At 43.0% G+C, this 17868-nt stretch overlaps 1 protein-coding gene across 3 annotated transcripts, besides 1 other annotated feature; it reads left to right on the top strand.

Moving 5' to 3' along the window:
- The first annotated feature begins 3515 nt into the window (after positions 1–3515).
- Positions 3516–3943: a mobile genetic element.
- Positions 3944–3972: 29 nt separating this feature from the next.
- On the top strand, positions 3973–17032 carry TyrR (Tyramine receptor). 3 transcript variants are annotated; one of them, NM_001300453.1, is made up of 6 exons: positions 3973–5164; positions 9452–10137; positions 11877–11979; positions 12060–12185; positions 12916–13099; positions 14103–17032. In NM_001300453.1, the coding sequence occupies exons 2-6, from the start codon at positions 9600–9602 to the stop codon at positions 15045–15047; spliced, it is 1896 nt and encodes a 631-aa protein (NP_001287382.1). In that variant the 5' UTR covers positions 3973–5164; positions 9452–9599; the 3' UTR covers positions 15048–17032. The 3 variants fall into 3 exon arrangements, with proteins under 3 accessions (NP_001287382.1, NP_650652.1, NP_001287381.1); NM_142395.2 differs by having other exon boundaries at positions 4680–5164; NM_001300452.1 differs by lacking the exon at positions 3973–5164 and adding an exon at positions 8183–8452.
- The last annotated feature ends 836 nt before the right edge of the window (positions 17033–17868 follow it).

Raw genomic sequence — 17868 nt, 5'->3', positions numbered from 1 at the left:
ATCTGGACTTCTGCTCTCCTTGACTGGCGTGATTCCTTTCGACCGTGTTTACACAAGGTTGCCGTCCCCATCTTCGGTGTTTTAACTCCGCATAAGTTCTTAATAAATTTCATTATTGCATTTTAAACTTCGTGTGGCATTATTTATGGCCGCCACCAGTCCAGTCGGGCGGAATTTCAGCCACCAGAGTCAGCTTGGCCCCACTTAAATGGTACTTCACCTTAATGCACGTTAAATATTCGCAGCGAAAGAGCTTATACTTATAGTTATTACCTTCACTGCTTATACATCCCTTTACGCCGTTAAGAATTTACTAAGCCTACGGTTTTAGCCTTTACTCAATCTTGTTGGTTTTCATTTAACTTTCTATTTTGACCATATATGTTAAGATGTGTATATATTGCAAACATTAGATACTTTAGTGCTACAATTGATTTGGAATCTACAAAAGGAAACCTTTATGATGCAAGACTGTACTATATTCTTAAATATATGTTTTCGAAAAGGTCAATAGAGACTTAAAGACTTAAAACGCTTTCTTATAGCTTATAGCAACTTTGTAACAATTTACCAACTTATGTGTAAAGATTGTAGTCAGTAGTAGTAGTTTGTTTTAAGCAGTATTCCTTATCTTTTCGATCTCCTTCCACTCGTTAATTGAGAATGTTTTTTTAATTCCCAAATAGATAATGTTTTGGTTAATATGCGCATAAATCTCTTTGGGCCACTTGGGTCTTCTTCGCTCCTCCCGTCCAGTCTCATAATTTCCAATAGCTTTTTCAGCTTTCAGTGCTCTGGTTTTGTACGTGGTCAACGCATTTAGTGTTTGTGCGGCTTTTGCGGTTGCCACAACAGCAGTGGGGACTGGGTCATTTGTTCGCGGAGCTTCCGCACATTTATGGCCACAAGCGAAATTGCCATTTTGCAGCAGTGCCTATATTCTGCAGCTGTAAATTTGATTAACCAATTCATGCGCGCCCAACTGGCTGATTGGTGATTTGAGGAAGGGGGCGGGGGCGTTGTTCTGGTATTTGGCACTGTTTTGCATGCCACAGTGCCACGCCCCTCAATCGCGTAACTAAGGCGAGCAGGTCCTTTGTATGATTTTTCACAATTTACCACCAATACCAACGCACAAAATGTAAGCTCAAAATCTGCTTAACAGACAATGGGCCACTGGGTTGGTTGGAGGAAGTCCAGGCCGGAATGACCAAGGATGGGGTCTTTCCGAAGGGAACAATAAATTGAAAGAAAAGTGGCAAGTCGAGGATGCTTGAGAATTAAATTTAAAATATATACAAATGCATACTGGTGACTGGTGTGCGTGTGCCTGGTAACCGTAATCGGAGTATATAGCTTGGCTATCCTTCTGTCCGTCTGCTGGCCCCCCCAAAAACCAATGCCGTCCGCATCTCCAGTTTCGGTTCACCGTCGCTGATCCCGTTGACGCGAATAATATTACACTTATTGATTGAAAATTATTAATAGCTTCTGGCCTTTGCCGTCTCTAAGCGGCCATGCCATGCATTAGGGACCCAGCGGGTTCGTTCACCTATCAATTAAAAGCAACTTTAACAGGCCTGCACAAGGAGAAATGCCGCGGAAATTGGTCATAAATGTGGCCCGTTTTATTCTGTCATAAGCCGATTTTACATTTGGCATATGAAAACGACATTTCGCCGATTTAATGCACTCAATAAAAGACTTAACGTCTATGAAATGGACGAATTTTATTGTTTTGACTTTGATGTTCTAGCAATTTAATTGAAAGTTCTAACTTTTCTTAAGAATCAATAATAATCATATAACTCTAGCATTTTGGTGTTTATTTCTACAGGCAAATAAATTCAAATCATGCCTAAAAACAAACGTTATGTTACTATTAACCCAATAAAACCAACTAGCCTTCCATAGAAGAATAATATTTCTTCCTGTGCGCAAATGGAACTTGTCGAGTTCCGGGAATGCCACAGACGCATGGGATAGGGCTTCCTTCCGCCATTTCCCCAGACTAATTATGCTAGCGAAATTAAAACTTTATGACGCTGAAGTACACATGGTGCCAGGACATTAGGCGACCAATTGTCGTGTCCTGCGACTGCCGTCCAATACATGTGCACTTTTGGGCGGAGTGGAAATGTAGTAAGGAAAGTGCGTGAGTGTCATGCACCACAACGCGTGGGGTGGCGATTTGTCAGGCAATTACTGAATCCATTGCAAGTGCCACTAAGACAAATTGTTAAACTCGATTTAACATTGCCATTGCGATTGCGATTGTGACTGCCAAGTCTGGCGGGTGCATAGAAATGGAAAGTTTACTGTTCTTCTCTTGCGCCAAGAACTTGTGCGGGTGCACAAACTTTCACTTAGCCTTGAAGTTTTGGCCGGAAAATGGGAATGGTAAGAGGGGGAGCGCTCTTTTGAGGGGGGCGGCAGCGGGTGACGACCTTCCTGTCACTGCAAAACTCACTTATGTACGTGCATTTGATAATTAAATGATGTTGCAAAACTTCGTCCACGGCCAGTAGACATTTTCGGTCCCAGTGGCAGTGACTCTTTACCCTTTTCGGGATCATCGCCTCTTCGCCTGGACACCAATTATGCCCGGCCATTTCAGCCGAGTCACGTACCCGAACCGCACAGATTCCCCAGCATTTAATCAATCTAAGTGATGTCCAGCGGTCGGAGCCCAATCCGCTGCAGAGATTACAGGTGGCCCGGAACTGTTCCGTGTTAGCTACGATGGGCGGAACAGCCCGGAGGTATGCAGTGGTTTTGGATCTGACCTGGGGATTACTAACTACGCCGCAAGCTGGGCAACACGATAATGGGAATTAGTGCTTTTGAAGATAAAATGGAAATTTCTTAGGGATTTATTTATTTATTTATTTAATGCTAGCAACTAAATTAGAATTGCTTGCAAACATAGGTTTTAATAGGTTTAATGTAATTTAAAAGATAATGTTTACAAGAAATTCTGATTAATAATTATAACAATAAAATTGTAAAGGATAATTTATGTTTCAGAAATCGGTGGGCTTAAACAATCCGACATACATGTCGTATGAGTTATTTTTGTGAGAGCATATATAACACATTTTATTTAATGTATTCATAAATATAGGCGTACAGCATATAAACAGCAGTTTAGCTACAATGCAAACCGAATAACCAAATACTACAAAGCACACACGTCGTATGCGTAATTTTAAGTGCAGCACACTGTTACCTGCAGAATTTAACAACTTTAAAAGGAAATTCTTCTGTATGATTATTGAGTATTTAAAAACAATATTTGGCGCTAGAATGGCGCTTCTTTGTTTCACTTCAGCTGATTCCACTTGTCCCCTGACCTGTGAGTCCACGTGCCATTGCCATTATTTCGGTTCAATTGCAGCAGACGGCTGAGAGCGCATGCCTTTGTTTACCTTCCATATCGGGCATTTGGCCATTTGGGCCTTTTGGCATTTTGGCATTTTGGCGTTTTACCATTTGCCATTGTAGCGTTTTATAGCTGTTCACACATGAACACGAATATATTTAAAGACTTACAATTTTGGGCTCCGTTCATATCTTATGTAAATGAATCGAGAGCGATAAATTATATTTAGGATTTTGTTATCTAAGGCGACATGGGTGCATTGCTCAAAAACATGTAATTTAAGTGCACACTACATGAGTCAGTCACTTGAGATCGTTCCCCGCCTCCTAAAATAGTCCCTTAGTGGGAGACCACAGATAAGGTCCTCGCCGCTCAAGATAGGCAGATGTGCCCGAGCGTGGGACCTCGATAAGGCGGGGACTATTTACTTAGGCCTCTGCGTAGGCCATTTACTTTAAGATGCGATTCTCATGTCACCTATTTAAACCGAAGATATTTCCAAATAAAATCAGTTTCTTACAAAAACTCAACGAGTAAAGTCTTCTTATTTGGGATTTTACAATAGCATTTTACCGCCACTGTGTGTGGAACGCATTCACCTTGACAGGTGAACCGGTGTGGATCGCATTCAAATACAATCGAATCTAACCTCTAGCAGCAGCAGCTGTTGACACTACTCATTATGAGTGGTAGTATGTAGTAAGAGCATTTGCGAAATCCGCGTGGAGACGCATCTGCAAGTTATAAAATATACAAACAAAGGCCGCCATACGAATTGCTAGCTATACGTGTATATGCATGTAGATAGAGCCGGGCCGCCTGTGCACGCTTGGCTATATCTATGTCTATGTCCATAAGGCTACCCATAAAAGTCTTAATTTAGATTTCCTGAGTACCCGCGAAATCGTTTATGTTTTCATTTGGAAATTCGTCGTAAAAATCTTCTCCGCTCCGGAGCCCTGAGAATCCGCAGTGGTCCATTCTTATCAACACGGCGTGGAGTTAGATGCGGCTTAATTAAACATTGTTCCAGGAATTAAATGTGCTTCGCTCTAGGGCGCAGGTAGCATTTGAATATTAAGCACTTGATGTGTTTGCCAAGTTCTTTAAATACAAGACGAAGCCACTGGCACAGGATTATTATTTCGAAAGTCGCGTGTTTGCCAGCCCGCCAACTTGGGATCCACAGATTCACTGGAAACCCAGTGACAGATACTACTACTACGACCACCACCACCGACGACGACTTCGGCCGACTCACATCGTCAGCTTTTCAGTTCAGTTCAGTTCTGTTTTCAGTTTTCCTCGAGCGCTCAACCGAGGCGGTTGTCCATCGGTCCGCAGGAGCACAATTGCCGCATTTCGGGGCATTTCAATCATTCGAATTCGACACCGAGCATCCAAAAGCGATTGATCAGCCGCCGGCTTACCTGATCGATGACAATGTGAACTTGAATAATTCATAGTGCAAACAGTTCGTCGCTCAGCTAAAAATAATAAAAAAAAAAAAAATATTTTTAAATGAATATTCGAGTACAAAGAAAAACCAAATTAAGAATATCAAATAACGTGCAATGAACATGAACGAGCGTCTCCTTTTAACTGCGTTTGTAGTGCACTTATAAAGTATCCAATTAAATAGGACTCCCGCTCCGCAGACAACAATAACAAAGAAATACCTGGCCGGGGGCAATAAAAATAATAACAGCTTTGTGTCAATAAAACAATGCGAAATGTTTTGATATGAAAGCGGAGGACTGCGCAGGAAAGCGATTGCATTAAGTAAGTAAACATAGCGACGGGGAGGACCCTTCTTCTGGAGGACCCTCAAAGAGGACCCTCTGGCAGAAAACCCTTCACCTTCACCCATCGCCCGGTTCCAGGTGTGCTCAAAAGGGAGCGGGCAGGATGTGGTAGGAACCATGGACGATTTGCATAGATCAGCGGAGGAGCTTGAGCCAAGGACCGGGTAATGGATAAATGCTTTCACGCTAAACACCTCGATGGCACTGCCAAATAAAGAGGGCAAATAAGTGTCTGACAGTCTCGATAAATAGTGGCTTCTATTGGCTGACTGGGTGTTTTGACGTCAGCGGGAGTCCTTTCGGGGGTGCCAACCATTCTTGACACCCCAACCCCCATCCCGCAGCGTTTATTTGCCGAATGCAAATGAAATATTATTGCACATGCACATTACACATACGCCATGTTGGCCGCAAATTGCAACAAATGTTCAACGGAAGTCGGATGCTGGTGCGGCGTGGGCGGTCGAATGAATTTTGATGGAGCTCAGCATTTTTTCTTGTTTTTTCTGGTTATTATTTTTTTTTTTTTTTTGTTTTTTTTTTTTTTTTGGTGTGCTCTACATGGTAACAAAAAAGGAAAATCACATTCCAAACGCATTCCGAACAAGTCAGGAAAGAATTTCGGCTGGCCTTGCAATTGTCACACTTGAAGTGCCCTTCTGGCCTTTCCGAAAAATATCTCTTAATAACGCGTATGTGAAATGGGGCTTGGTCGATTAAAGCGGAATAAGGTGAAGGCCAAACAGCTGGCCAAGAGCTGGAAAATGTCTAAAAAACAAAAAATAGGCAATAATGAGGCAGCATAAATAAGTAAATATGTAGACCAGAGCTGCGAAATAGATCTCTGTCCTTTTTTTTCTTTGGCCACACAAAAAAAATATTTTTAAAGAATTTATAGGTTTATAAACTTATATAAGGAAAGAATCAAAATAACGATTTTAATGATACAAAAAGTCCAGCAATAATTCAAATAATGATATCTGAATAAGATAACACTTTAGAAGTAAACACAAAAATTGTGGAAATGGAATGGAAACTATCTTGTCTTTTGGTAGCTATGGCGTATAAAAAGATTTTTCTGCTCCATTGTTTGGGTTGAACTTTTGGTGTGAAATAAATCTTCCATGGACACTAACATCAGTGTTACAGATTTATCTAATGCCGGAGATGAGTGCCCCTCTGATTGATGACCCATTCCGCCAAGTGCGGCGGAAATCCATTCCCCGATCTTTCAAGTTCAGCCGGCCGAAAAGGATGAACGCTTGCTATCAATTAGAAATTCATAAGTTTGGTCTTTTTCGGCAAAGTAATTGGATTTGGGGCAACTCAATTTGTAGCCTTTGAAGAAATAGTTTATACCCCCCAGTCTCGATGGGCAAAAGGGTAAAACTCTGAGCTGATTGCGGCTATTGTCATGGAAATGGCACTGAAAATGGAAATGGAAACTGGTCAGGAACCAAGGAGATTAGGGTGCTCTGCTCGTGCAAACTTGGCAATTGAGTTGCGAATTAGATTATCAATCAAAGTGCCAATAAAAACGCCATTGCTTATCGCGGTCAATTGCCGATGGGTTTGCCGCCAAAGAATGTTCCAGCCCCCGATCGCAAAACGATTTTAGTTTTCCTACGTTTGGCTTCCAAACGGAATCCCAGTCACATTCTAACGAATGTGAGTTCATAAATCTATTTTCGGCCGAAAGCCCCCTCGAAATATATACACATGATTTCCAATGCCACTAATTGAACACTCGAGATTGGAAGTCTATAAGCTATACGAGCCCAGATATCGCTAGACCCGAAGAAAGAGGACCTTATCTCTTGGGGATGACACATTCTCCATTGAGGCTCGATCGATACCTTAACCCTGACAGACAGCCGTGGGCTTTGGCATCGCTTCTAATTAATCAGTTTCACCTTTGAGTACGTCACTCGGCCGGGCCAATATTTACACATCAGACGGCAGCATAAAAAACTAAAAGTACCCTTTGCACACCTCGCCCCCAAACCAGATTGCTATCATGTGAGCGATAAGCGCTTTTATGACCATTCCGCGTCAGCATTAAAAGGCTTAAAGAAAAGTGGAAATGGGACAGGAGGGTGGCCGAATGGGGGTACACTCTTACCGAGAACCTAAGCCCCAAAGCGCCTAATTATTAAGCTATTTCCATAATTAGAAGCACTCCCTGTTATGTATTCAAGAATAGTTTCAGATTACTAAGCAAAACACTTAGTGTGTCATGCAAGGCAGTGATTTGATGCCACAGCAGTTGGAATTTTTCGATTATTTAAGAACGTAAATAATTAAACATATTGGCGGATGAAAGCGCCTCTTGCTGCCAAAAAGGGAGATCTACCCCGGAAAACGGGGCTATAATTTAATGTTGTATACCGCCCTAATGCTTATACATAAATTAATTAAAAGTTAGTTTAAAATTTTGTGGTTCCACCGAATTTATTACGTACTTTCCATTTCCCCCGTAGATACTTGCAGCCCTTCCCGTGTTATCGTTGAGCTGAAGTCTTAAGCTAATATTCCAGCCAGCCATCCCACACACAGATATTTGAATATGCAAATTGTTGTACTGAATGTGAATTATTCCCTTTTTGCGGCAAATGTCTTGGCCTGCGGCTTGATTTTGGATTCCCATACCCAATCCCGTTTCCCTTGCCATTGCCATTGCCACTCGGATTGCGTTCCACCGCCACCTAGTCTATTGCGATATCAGTTTTAATTTGGTTATCGCACCCACACACAGACACACACACACACGTCGAACAGACGCTCACAAGGAGTCGCAATCTGGAGTATATAACACACACTATCGCAGGCTAAATAAATAATACTTAATGCCAAATTATTGTCAACAGAAGTGGCAAGAAGTGTCGAACTGCCAGCCCTTGCCATTCGGTCTGCAGTTTCGCCCTCAGTCAACAGTCATCCGCGTCGCTTTGCTGTTTATTCCGGCAATATTGCGCCGATACTCCGCCGGAATAAACGTAGCAATAGTACCCACATATAGCCACCGTACATAATTTAATCGGATATCTAATAGAGCGTCGATTATCAATCTTATCGCCTTGGCGCACGTGGAACTCTGCCAGTTGTGAAAAAAGTGAAAATAGTGAATGGTGGAAAAGTTTCGGTGATGAATATTCGAATCCGGCAGACGAATGACTATCGAGCTCGCAAATGGAACGGGTATCTCCTAGATACTTCGTAGCAAGTGTTAAGTGTAAATAGTTCACAGATAAAAACACACATTGAGGTAAAAGCTATACACAAATTTTGAGATTCAAAATATATTAGGCACATTGAATATTGCCGATGTTTTCCGTTTTCAATGAAATAAAAGAAGTCCGTAACCTAAATTCCTTCGGAAAGTGAATAAATTGCAGTATATATATTTTTAATTAAATAAAATATTCCCAAAATGTAGCCATTCCCTTGGCAAATTTATTGGTAATACATTTCGCCACTTTGTAGTAATAGTGCTTACTTTGTATAAAGCTCATTATATTTGTAATTTTCATATAATGATTATTAGAATGCGCCAGGAATTCCGAAGTTGATGATTTTCTTGAATTTTCTTCACCAAATCAAACCGTGAATATTTGTATAAAAATTTTTAATTTTCTGATAGAAAATACCTCCACGAATTATTTATTCTTAAGTCTCTAAGTTCGGTACCTAATCCAAAGCAAATGGAATCATACATTTTAAATTAAATCAAGCCAGTGGGTGCTTCTAGATGATAAGGTAAACTTAATTTGATTTATTGCTCACAGTAGCGCACTTCGGCATTTTCGTTGAAAGCATGACTAACTAAAGGATTAACGTTTATCTACTTAGAAAGTAAAGTATTTAACTGTATCGCGGTAATGGCAACCCAATACAAAGGCCATCTTAAGAATCTTTTGACACCGTTGACAACTTTCAACGTAATTTACACAGACGGGTATATTCAATGCTGTGCACTTTTTGCCTTGAGATTGTTGAATGCTTAATTGCAAGCGAATGAATGAAATTGACAATTTCGACGATTGCAATTTAAATGAGATTGTATGGAATGCTGTGAAATCAATTTAATTTCGGAAATTGTCACAAGGAATAAATCAGATAATGCGTGCATACATAAAAAATTAAAACAAACACAAATAGATTTCAGCATAAAAGGGATATGCAAATGGTTATTGTTTCCTCTTGACTTCGTTTTTATTACCATGCAAAGGACTTTGCTAAATGTCGAACTTTCCTTTAATTCCAGTTAACCCGACGTGCAACTGGACACAATGACCACAGTTGGGCCGTGTTCCTGCTCCGTCAACTCCAGGGATATGGCACGATATGGATGGGCCTAGGCGGCCTGCTGCCGGAGCTAGCCACACTCGATTGTGAACCCAACTGGCCGATCCATGGCTGTCAACTTGCAGCTGAATAATTTAAGCGCCATTTATCCGTCGCTCATGTATGTGGCTGCCTCCTCCTCCTCCCTGCGGGGATTGGGACTGGGATCGGGAGTGGGAGTGGGTGGTCTGCCGGAAAACATATCCATCGTATATGAGGATGCGGGCAATGGGACAGGTGGAGGAGGAGTAGGAGGAGTAGGAGGTGGATATCCCAGCGGACCGAACGGTACGGATGCAGTGGCTCTCACCGAACCCGGACCCACGGCGCCCGTGACCACATTTAATTACTACAACGAGTCGGCGGCGGCCGCCGAATGGGCGCACTTCTACGATCTGGTGCTCTCCTGGCAGGGCATCATCCTGATTGCAGTCTTTGCCACCTTCATCGTGGTCACCGTCATCGGGAACACCCTGGTCATACTGGCCATATTGACCACTCGCCGGCTTCGCACCATTACCAACTGCTTTGTGATGAGCCTGGCGGTGGCCGACCTTCTCGTGGGCATCTTCGTCATGCCCCCCGCCGTCGCCGTCCATCTCATAGGTGAGTCTATGTGTGTATGAGTGTGAGTGTGTAAGTGTGTGTGTGAGTGTGTGGCAGCGCCATTAAGGCATTAGAGTCCTTCCGCGAAAGGAGGCGCCTCTAGCCGGGCTTTTCGCGTGATTACAAGATGAAGATGCCATTCCGGTAAATCCCTCAAAAAATTGCTAACAAAAGCTTGGCGCCCAGAACCAAGCGAATGCACTGAGAACAAATCCAATACAAGTCTTTGTAATTTGTATCTCATGAAGTAAAAATGTAGTAGCAATGTTTCTTGAGGTATTTAAGGAACTTTCGAACCTGTAAATATCAATGAGATTCTGTTTAGAGCAATGTGTAGGGATTTCTAGGAGGACTAGCATATATATATATTTTTCTCCAAGTGTATCCCAACAAAGTAGCACGAACAGGAATAGCAGCACGGACACGAACAGGAACTCGAGGAGGAGGTGTGTCAGATGGTGGGGCGGGGCAAAGGGGGCGTGTATTTATGTAAATGCTGCTAGGTGAAATATGCGAGTATGTATCTCTCTCGCCTTATGGATTTGTATTCTTTGAACTGAAAGAATTTCTTTCATTTTTTTGCCTCGGCTCTCGTGCAATTTCCTCAGCACGAAAAAAAAAGCCGAAAAAGGGGAAAATTCCCGAGCCCAACTTTGTGGAAATACTTTAAAGGCAACGGCATGTCGAAAGTTTGTCATAATCATCCGGACCACTGACAATCCGAATCGGAATGAATTATTCTCGTCAGAAAATAGTTGATCTTTGTTGCTGAACTCGTGAAGTTGAATGGAAAATATGCTAAACCCTTCTGATTTGAGCTCACTTGGCTTCTGTCTTATGGAACATTAAGCTTGTTTTCCGATTTTCATCCACTAGTTTCTCTCTGTGGAGATACCTTTTGAATCTCATTCATAATTACTCATGCCCCCAGGTTTTTTCGAGGCAAACAATTTACCAAGCCCCACATTCAGTTCATTTTTGTCCAAAGTATACGCACATATATCATTAAGTTAGGACGTAATACACCCACACGGTCGGGATTTATAGTTTGCTTTTTGGAGCCTTATCATCCAGTTGAAATTGGGGTAGGCACTGAAAGTGCTGATATGACGACTGCTTTGTGCCAGTTCCTACTCCAGTTTTTAGATAAAAACATACACATACACTACAACTGAACAAGCATTCCCATAATTAATTAAGTAATCCTTGTGTTTTTCTAATTCACTCCAAATTTTGCCTTTAACTGCTTCAATCCGAGTCCTTGGAGATTCAGCAAATTCAGCAACCTTACATTGAACTAGACCAACCCAAGTGTGCTGGCCCATAGGCAATATCCGTGTAATGAGCTCCTTGGTTCCTTCGCTCCTAGCGCCTTTCACAAAAACAACTTTTCATTTGGCGCCGGGAGACCATTAAGGGGCACTTGATTTAAAAATTAATCGCTTGACAAGCCACCGACGAGGAGAAAGCACTGTAGAAGCTCGAAGTGTTGGGGTCAAATGGAGAAATCGGTGCTTTTTCGGTATAGAATTAAACCACTAACGGGTTGAAGGGGACCTGAAACATTGCCAAAATTTGCCGAGCTGGCCGCTTTAATTGGCCTTAGGTGAGGCATTTGCTGAAAGCCATGGAAAATGTTGCTAATCAAATTGACTTTGGACCGGAATTTTAAGTTGGCTGCCCCACTCCGCGCTGCAAAAGGCTGGCGGAAAGTTTTTAATTTGGAATCTTGATTGCAGGCTCGTGGCAACTGGGCTGGGTGCTCTGCGACATTTGGATCTCCCTGGACGTGCTCCTCTGCACGGCATCCATTCTCAGCCTGTGCGCCATCAGTGTGGACAGGTGAGCATAGGCCTATCCAAAACATCCATAGTATTCCCCTGATATCGTAAATCTTTGCATCCTTCACGTCCATCCGACAGATATTTGGCCGTGACCAGACCGCTCACGTACTCCCGTAAACGGCGCTCCAAACGATTGGCCCTCATCATGATCCTAATCGTCTGGCTGCTCGCGTTGGCCATCACCTGTCCCCCCATGCTGGGATGGTAAGTACACTTGAAGAAATAATCAGTATGTAGGGTTATTTCCATAACGAAGAAGGAGTGCAGCAAGAAGTCTTCTAAGTTGGTCAACAGTCCACACACTAAATAGATGCACCGAATTTTAACCTAAACATCAACTTCCTTGTTGGTATACCGCATCTGCTAGCTTTAAGAACAAATTTTGTTCTCTCTACTTTTGTCTAACTAACTAAAAGGAGAATTAATTAAAGTGCTTTGTTTATATCTAACTTCGTTAGCACAGTCAACAGATTTTTTGAAGAAATATACTAAATGTTCCTGTAGGCAGCAGAATTCCGAAATGTAACCAAGAGATGTTTAATTTATTTAACTTACAAAAATAATTAAAGCTTAATTTGCTTAAATGAAATTAAATCAACAATTTTGTTGACTGCAGAAAATTGTGTCAAAAGATGCCATTGCATAATTTTGAAGGACCACTTTGGGTATCTTTTTGGTCCATTTTAAGCATTACAAATGTCGCCGAGTGTGAGTGTAAATTAATTAGAATAAATTTCGAGACCTCCGAGCAGACTGACTGGCGACACCCAGCTGAACAAACGAATATAATTAGCTGGCAATTGTCTGCTGCTCTTGCGACCTCTGACCCCTCCGAGGGTCACAGCTCCGTAGTCAAATAATTGGGAACTTCCTGCATTAGTTGACTAACTTGGTGGCCCATTAAGCGTATCCTGCTCACTTCCATTTCCCGCAGGTACGAGCCAGGACGAAGGGATCTGCGCGAGTGCCGATACAACCAGAACGAGGGCTACGTCATCTTCTCGGCCATGGGCTCCTTCTTCATACCCATGGCAGTCATGATTTATGTGTATGCAAGAATTTCCTGTGTCATTGCATCCAGGCACGACAATATGACCGACATAAGTGTTCACAACAAGGTAAGCTCCGTCGCAGCCATCCGCAACCATGTCCCAATGTCCGCATGTCCTTCTGTTTGCCTGCAAACATTCGCACGTCTCCCGCCATCCAAAACCCCAAAGCCAACATAGTGCACAAATACGGAATATGGAATAGGAAAACCACGGCAGCTGCAAACAACAAACGCTGGCCCGACCAGCGAAAGTCATCTCTATTGCGAACCACTCCGGCTTAAAGGACACTCCACGTGCGGCACAAACTGTGGCACGTTTGCCTCATAATTCCCAAATGCCAGGAGCTCACACAGATTTAAATACCATACCCTCGCATCGGGGTATGTGCCAATTTCCGGTCCAGTGTCCGCTATAAAACAAGTTTTTCACTTCAACTCTGGCAGCCCGTATAGCTGAATTAATGAGTTTTCAACTAACCGTTTTCTAACGAGAGAGCAGTTTGGCGCTTTAGAGTTGAATACTTTTCAAAAATGTTAGTTATGAAATGTTGCTAATGTTGCTACATCCTTGAATACCAGGGTAATTACATATTCGACTCATTTATGTCGAGCTTTAAGTTAGCATCACTAAATAGCTAACACTAAACGATGCTCGCTTCGAAAATTGCATCTGCATATATACATTTGTATGTGTACCTGGTGTGCATTTTAAAATAGGCTTAAAATTCACTTAAACTGAATCAAGTCCAGGCAGCTCCATACGCATTAAAACCGGTCTGAAATTCAGTTTTATGTTTAGAGAGATTAGCACATCGTGCAGTTGATAGAACAATGGCCGCATGGCATTTGGGTATGTAGTCTTAAATCAGCTTAAAGCCATCTGCTTACCAGTGTGGTTCCCTTTAAAGTATATGATGATGCCTACAAGAGTGTTTAAAGCTTCGGCTTTTCCTAGCGTGACTTCCGTTTCCGTTTCTTTTATCTTTGCCGCCTTTTGCCGCCCATTGACTCTATTTTAGTTATTTATCATCGACATTGACTTAACCGCCTTGTGCACTTTGCGTGTCTAGAAATTCAAGCGCTACACGGCAGCGGACGTGGAGAATGAGCTGTCGGAGCAGGAGCAGCACAGCTCGGTGGGCCAGCGCCAGAGACAGGCCACATCGCGAACGTTCTCCAACCAGACGATAGCCAAGGAGCTCCAAGACATGATGCTCAGCGACAGCGACAATTGTGCGGCGATGGGCGCTGGAGGAGCAGGTGGTGGGGGTGGAGGAGCAAGTAGTGCCACTGGCGGCACACACTGTCAATCCCTGCTGGCCCTTCCCTCCGGCGGAGTAGGTGGCTCCATGGGCTGCGCCAAGAATGGGTGCTACGAACTCACACGACCCTCCTCGCTGAAGCGCGCTTCCACCGCCTCAACGACCATTACCACAATGACGAGTGGCATGGGCCCAGGCAGTAGTCTCCTGGATGCGCAATGGCAGTCCCAGCCGCCGGGCCAAACGGGCCAGGTGCAGACCCACTCCCTATCGCAGCCACCGCGAACACACAGCTTTAGGCATTCGCATGGGGAGCGGGACCGCGAGAGACTGCGAAGCCATCACCACCATCCTCATTATCATCACCAGGCGGGCGTAACCACGACATCGACTAGCGGGAACACCAGTGCCAACACCAACAGTAAATCGCTGTCCAATCGGATTACGTCGCTGAAGAAGGAGAACAAGACCACTCAAACCCTGAGCATTGTGGTGGGTGGCTTTATCGCCTGCTGGCTGCCCTTCTTTATCAACTATCTGATCACCCCGTTCCTGGCCGAACACCAGGCCAGCCAAATGCTGGCCAAGGCCCTCACCTGGCTGGGTTGGTTCAATAGCGCCATTAATCCCTTCATCTACGCCTTCTACAGCGTCGACTTCCGGGCGGCCTTCTGGCGCCTCACCTGCAAACGCTTCTTCAGCGCCGGCCAGAAGCCACAGTTCCCCACGAACACCATGTCCATCAGGCGATAGAGTTGGATTGGACTGGACTCGCCTGGAAACAGAAACACAGAAAACCCCTCAAGCCCTGAACAAATTTGCACGCGCATAACATATTATTAACATATTCATTAACTTTAGACGCGTCGGCAGCGAAAAAGGTGTGGTCCCTAATTGCACCCACAGTCCATGTGTAATTGTTCTCCAGTTTCTCGTATAGTTTATTTCATCGTCAGGGTTTGCTTCCGATTCTGGATCATTTTGCCACTTAGGAGACGAACCTCGCCCACCAGCAATTCCACTGCTTTCAGTTGACCTTTTAGAAATGCCAAGGCATTATAGGATTTTCAAACAGTCTATAGGGAAGCCTCTTAACTCCGAAACTCAAGCGAAACTCAGTATACACGTAATATCTCTTATTTGCAGACATAAAAGGTTTTTATTATATATACTTCCAAATTTTCCTAAGCTTTGGAGATAAACATTTCCATTGGTGCTTAAATTTATGGAAATAATATAGATAAAAGGTTGAGCCACACAATCTACGTATCTCATAAATGCCATGAAAATCTTTTTATGATCCAAATTTGTTTGCTAGCCAGAGAAAATAGGAATTCTATTGAAGTTAATAGTATAGTATAGTATAGATCATTTGCTTTAAAACCTTTTAGTAGAATAACATAGTAAAGTTCGACTTAGTCAAGCTTGTCTGTACAAAGATGGCAATACGTGTATGTGTGCGACTGCAGGCAAGGATTTCAAGGTATTTTTGCATGCAGAACCCATGGAAAATCTGATACGCAGCACGTATCGATTTAGTAATTTCCGCGCGACTTTTCCGCTCAGCGGGCGGCGCATCTAAAATGGCAACATTTTCCTTGGATGTTGCTTTTTGCCGGGCCGTCAAGACAACTTGGACTTGGCCAGTGGCGCAGACAGCGTAGATGGATGGGAAAACTATATGTTATGTTGTTTATATGGCTCACCGAAATTGCGGCCATTCCTCGAGTTTTTTTTTGTTCAGCCGCATGCTTTTGGGTAGGTTACCAGTTTTGGTGGTGACCTCGAAACACTTCCGCATTCCCTTTTGATGATTTACGATGCAGCAAGATAGTACTTAAGTTTAGTGCAGGCATATATACATATATATATATATATCACTAAATATCACAGTATATCATATCAACTGATATCAGGACATCATAAAGAATATGGGCCCAGAGATACGAGTTGATTGATTTACATTTGAAGGTACTGAAATCAGTGGAACATCTGGGGGCTGGGATCAAGTTGAGAATTAGCTTTAATCATCTTTATCGTAATACCAGTTAAAAACAGTTACTGTGATTTAGTTTATAGTTGAAGTCGGCTAAAACTTCAAGAGTTTTCCTTTAATCTTAACAACATTAAGTGTGTGCGCTTTGCGTGTGTGATTAAGTAAGTGAAAGTGAGTATGTGAATGAATGGGTTGTAATGTATTATATAATTTAAGGCATAATTTATTCAGGCCATCAACAGCTTAGCTAACCCCTAAGTAGGACTAATCTTTGTGTTGTACCAAGCAATCTATTTTTCGAACTCCATCCATTGCCGGCGGCGGTGTGAAGTCATAAACGCAATCAAGCAATGCTACGCCTACGACATAGAGATTAAGTCAGACGAAACTCTCATCAGCATGCCATCCTTCTTCCTGAATCCTTCTGAATATCTGATTTCCGGAATATCAGCTCACATCACGTCAAGCCTAACAAGTCAAAACAGATGCTCCGCTCCAGGTGAGATGGTTTCCGTCCCGTCCAAGGTGAGAAGCAAACTCGGCGGATGGAGCTCGTCATCATCGCACGCCCACCAATCATATTGCATATCGCATATACTCGTATATCTCATATCGTCTCATTCCGGCTGATATCACAGACATAATCCGCATAATCTGCATACAAATATATATGTATATTTATTAATAGTTGTGTGTGTACGAACAGCAAGTTTTTGGAAACGAACAAATAAATAGACAATTCGAAAAGACAAAACTCTCTCAAAACGAGCTGGAGATTGGTTTTTCTATCATTTAAACTTGGTTTTAGCTTAAAGTTGCCGGAATGGGAAGGAACCTCTGCGAACAATGGTTAGTGCGGGTAACGTGAATTATTGATCAGTCTCAAAATTGAATTCGCAACTGCAGATACACTGTACTATACGCCCCTCATATGTTTCCTCATATGTTTACATATGTGTGTGTACTCGTACTTCCTTGTCTGTATTTATATTTAACCAGGACGAATTCAAGGGAAAACCCCGGAAAAAAGAGCCAAGGGGAACCGAGAGCAAAGTTGTGTTTGGTGCGCAAAATAACCATAAATACGAACCCCGCCATTCCGTCATGAATATTTCATTGTAGCTACAGCCAGCCAGCAAATCCGCATTCCCAGCCCAGAAATCCGCATCCATCCCGCGGGGAGGAGATACAGTTGCGAAGCCTCCAAATGGAGTTTTAAGACTCTAATTGAGCCCGAGCCCGGGCCTGGAACTTGGCTAACATTAATTGATCGACTGAGTCGAGGCCCCCCGAAAATTCAATTGGGCTGCAGAGTGGGGGGCGGCACTTGAGGAGACTCATTGGAATGGTTGGCCCAACTGGGCCAGAAAACAACTTGACGAGGCAAATAAAGGAAGCCGAAATAAAACGAAAGTTCATTCGAAAAACATTTGTGGGGGGCATTTGTCATGAGAGTTTCGCCAACTTTGCCTGTCCCAAGCACTTGTTAAATGTTAAATGCTCGAAAATATCGATGTATTGTTTTTGTCCTTTGTTGTTCAAAACTCAGAAACGCTGCGATGACATAACCGAAAATCT

This window comes from Drosophila melanogaster, chromosome 3R, assembly GCF_000001215.4.
Source record: "Drosophila melanogaster chromosome 3R".
NCBI classification, from domain to species: domain Eukaryota; kingdom Metazoa; phylum Arthropoda; class Insecta; order Diptera; family Drosophilidae; genus Drosophila; species Drosophila melanogaster.
This window is presented reverse-complemented; position numbering and strand designations above follow the sequence as displayed.

Excerpts from the sequence above, each read along its gene's own strand:
- TyrR (NM_001300453.1), top strand. The coding sequence starts at position 9,600 with ATGGCTGTCAACTTGCAGCTGAATAATTTAAGCGCCATTTATCCGTCG. Across the intron at positions 10,138-11,876 it reads CGTCGCCGTCCATCTCATAG|GCTCGTGGCAACTGGGCTGG; the intron begins GTGAGTCTATGT and ends TCTTGATTGCAG. Across the intron at positions 11,980-12,059 it reads TGCGCCATCAGTGTGGACAG|ATATTTGGCCGTGACCAGAC; the intron begins GTGAGCATAGGC and ends TCCATCCGACAG.